General features: G+C 49.4%; 1 protein-coding gene across 1 annotated transcript; it reads right to left on the bottom strand.

Annotated features, from left to right (window-relative positions):
* fam222bb (family with sequence similarity 222 member Bb) lies at positions 1-2,374 on the bottom strand (the record flags this gene model as incomplete). Its single annotated transcript, XM_080006271.1, has 2 exons — positions 1-2,114; positions 2,293-2,374. 2 exons carry the CDS (start codon positions 2,372-2,374, stop codon positions 1-3), a joined length of 2,196 nt encoding a protein of 731 aa, XP_079862397.1.
* Between the last annotated feature and the right edge of the window lie 1,563 nt (positions 2,375-3,937).

Genomic DNA, 3,937 nt, shown 5'->3' on the forward strand with positions numbered 1-3,937 from the left:
CTAATGGTAGCCTGCGTGATGAGCGTGGACCCCTCTCCCGTTGCTCGGCTCTTGGACTTGGCCCATGGGAGGCCTGTGCATCTTCTCCATCAGGTCCAGGCCCGGCTCGTGGAAACCCGGCATCTGGAGGTCCCCGCCGAGGAACTCCATGTTCTGCATGAGCTTGGGTTGGCCAGCGGGGGCCCCTTTCCCAGGCCTGTACTTCACTCCCGGGATGCAGTCTGCGGAGGCCCCGGCCTGCCCTCCCTGGAAGGGTGCGGGGAGTTCCTGAGGGCCGGAGCCGTTGTGACCGGACGTGGTCGGGATGCCAGCCCAGGGCGGCTGCATGTAGTGGCCGTTTGTGTATGGCATGGAGGCTGTTGGGCCGTTGGCGGACGATGAAGACTGTGTTTTTTCCGGTGGGTGTTTAAGAGGGAAGGACACGGTAGCACTGGGAAGCTTCTGGGGGTAGCTGAGATTTCGGGAGGGGAAGCCAGGCCCAGAGGGGGGCTCCCTCCTCGGAGTTTTGCAAGGATGGGCTCCCTCGTGGGGCTGCTGCATGTGGGCCAGTTGGTGCTGCGCCCAAGAACGCTGCTGTTGCTGCAGCTGCTGCAACTGTTGTTGTTGTTGTTGTTGCTGCTGCTGCTGTTGAAACTGCTGTTGATGATGTTGCTTCTGTTGCTGTAACTGGTGCTGAAGCTGCTGCAGTTGTAGCTTTTCTTTGTCTGTGTGGAAGGCCGGCATACTGTTCAAAGCAGCCATGTTGGGCTGTGGGTGGTGGGCGGCAGCGGGGGGAGCCTGAGCCGGCAGTTTGTCTGGTGGCCCCACCATGAGGCAGGCAGACATGGTGCCCGGAACCAGGCTGTGAGTGGACACCCGGGAGCTGGCGTTGATGAGCAGGTTGCGGCTGATGGGGCTTGGGTTGGCGATTTGGCCCTCGCAAACGGAGGTCGCACCCAAGCCGGCCCGTGCTTGGCAGAATTGGTTGATCTGGTGCACAATGCTACTTAGGTCACATGGCCGGTTCTGGTGCAGGCTGGCCGCCATGGACAGCGGAATAGTTGAGGTAGATACGGTGATGTTTGGTGGGGCATCTGCGTCCGGCGGCTTCCGGGGTCCATAGGCAATAGGCAGAGGCTGCTGCTGGAGGCCATTAGGGGCCACAGAAGGCCCCGCAGCCGCAGCCTGGTGTAGGGATTGTGACCCGGATAAGCCATGGGGATGCTGGAGGCTGGGAAGCTGGGATCCATCAGACATGTGCCGCAGATCCTGAGACACTCCTGGCTGTTGCAGTAAAGCTTGGTGATGATGAGCTGTCTGACGCTGCAGTGTCTGCAGATGCTGTGATGGCCCGGCTGACGGACAAGGCTGGCTCTGCTGCTGCTGCTGCTGCAAAGTGTGGGCGTGCGGCAGGCTCTGCTGCCTCTGCATGCCTTGTGGATGAGCCATGCTTTGCTGCTGCTGCTGCTGCTGCTGCTGCTGCTGCTGCTGCTGCTGCTGCTGCTGCTGCTGCTGCTGCTGCTGCTGCTGCTGCTGCTGCTGCTGCGATGTCTGCAACTGAGACATGCTATGTTGTTGCTGAAGAGCTTGCGAACGAGCCATGTTCCTTTGCTGTAGTCCGTGCAGATGAGGCATAGTTTGGGTCTGCTGTAAAGTAATTGGGCGAGCCATGTTCTGTTGCTGCTGCAGTGCCTGTGGGTGAACCATGGCTTGCTTCTGGGCGGCCAGGGCCTGGGCCTGAGGCTGAGACGTCCCCGGCATGTTTGAAGTAGGCCGAGAAAGGTTTAAAGTGCTTTGAGTGGCGTACGGTCCATTATGAGGGTTCATGGTGGCTTTATGGAGCAGCCGCGCTCGACTGCCGTCCGATTCTTTGATGATGCCTTTGGCGGGAACACGGAGGACGGCCAGGAGGCCCGCTCTGCCGCTGACCTGAGACGGGTAAGGGCTGAGGCGCTGGCTGGACGATGATGTGTCAAGGCCGTTTACTGTTCGGCGAATGTGCTTCCTCTGAGGTACTTTGACACTGTTGGGGAAGATTTGGATTGTCAAAGGGTTGTTAGCGACTTTCTTAGCATAGGCATCCAATTCTGCTGGAGTTGGGTAGTTGGCAGATCTCATCTTCTGTGTGGTTTCCCCTGGAAAAAAAAATAATAATAATAAAATAAAAATAAAAAATAAATAAATATATATATATATATATATAAAATAAAAACAAAGATAATGAGGAATACAGAGCCAGCGGAAACAGACCAATGAATAGTAATAATTTAAATGGAATGTACCACGAGGAAAACGGCGGAAGGAGGTACTTACATTTCTGAAGCCCAGTGTTCATCTGCGTACGGGAGAGAAGTCTGATGGTAGGGTCACCAGATGCCGGCAGACAGGCCAGCATGTCACCATTCCACTAATACAGCATGAGATACTTTCACCTCACCACACTGGAGGAGAAACAGCGCAGGCATGAGTCAGCCGTTTATTAACCCTGATGTTGGTGTGAAAAGACTTGGCTATTGTCTCTTTAAATCTGGAGCCCCATGTGACCTTTTGCAAATGGCATCTTGTAATGAGCTGACATCGTGATTATGTAAAAGCCGGTTGCGTACGCTTTTGCAGATCAAAGAGCTAAGACTGCGGCCTAGAGAGATAGAGTTGTTTTTCTACACCAACACGGCATGCAGAGACAGTGTGATAGCCAACAAGCCTCTATGTGTCTCCAACATTCTCTCCAGCACATCAATTTAACATTTTTACAGCATTTTTATCGTATAAAAATAAGCTAAAATGAGTGATTAGCTTCAAATACTGCAGTAATACATGAAGTAACAAATACAAGTAACTACAAGTTACTAACCCTAATTAAAGCAATTATAACTTGTCAACACTTCTCCCCCCAACCAATACCAATATTAAAACCATGTTTTCGATGGCCTTGAATGGCACAGACCTGATTTTCTCTGATCGTTGCAGAATTGAGATTTGAATGATACGATATCTGTACAGCAAGTCTCAATGCAGTCTTATGCCGCAACCAATTTTTCATTATAAAATCCACAATAAATATCCTGTAACCATTGCAGCTTATCAAAAGCTACATTAAAAATGTTGTCCTTCGTTTCCACTTCTGCAAATGCAATCCAGTATATAATGAAGAGAGCAAAGTAGGGCACCTTGCAAGGTTCACAGTAAGTCCAGTTGTAATGTGGTAATTTGTTTTATTAATTGGCTCCAAATGACACAAGGCATTTAAAACACAATCTCAGCGATCATAAACCAACTAACTGATGACTCTTTTAACAATACTGCCAGCTTCTTAACATTTGCCATGGTTTTCTAAAGACTAAACCAGCTGCTCCATTGGACTGCATGGACGCTTGCTGAAATTGTAATTCCTGAACTCAAATTGTCAAAAATCCAGGTCAGTGCCATTTTAGTTCAGCCAAAACAATGTTTTCTTCAAGTATTAGTTGAAGAAAACCATCTACCTTTTAACTAGGATTGTCCCACAAATAAGGAGAACGAGAATTGTTTTTGGGTGTGTTGTACAAGAAGGGCAGGGCCTTCGATGCCGTATTAGATTTTCTTGAAAATGATTACCTTGCATAGCGCAATTCTCTATTGGGGTATGTGGAGGTTTTTGCTAACATCCAATAGAACAAACATCATCACATTACAGCACAGGAAGGATGACAAACAACGATCTGCGCAGCCATATTTTCACATTTCCCAATAGCCACACTGCCCCAAAAAAACAACTCTGATTATGCCAAACAGTCAAGCATCTTTAACACTAGTTATTGAGGAACTCTTGTAGATTAAGATAGACGGCCTCCCAAGACTACATAAATGGCGACCGAAAGGAAAAACTATTTTTGCAAAAGGGTTAAAAAAAGAACGATTGAATAATGGCAAAAACATAAAAAATAAAACATCAACATACAAAGCTTTTAATCACGAA

The sequence above is a fragment of the Zeus faber genome, assembly GCF_960531495.2.
Source record: "Zeus faber genome assembly, chromosome: 9".
Lineage (NCBI taxonomy): Eukaryota > Metazoa > Chordata > Actinopteri > Zeiformes > Zeidae > Zeus > Zeus faber.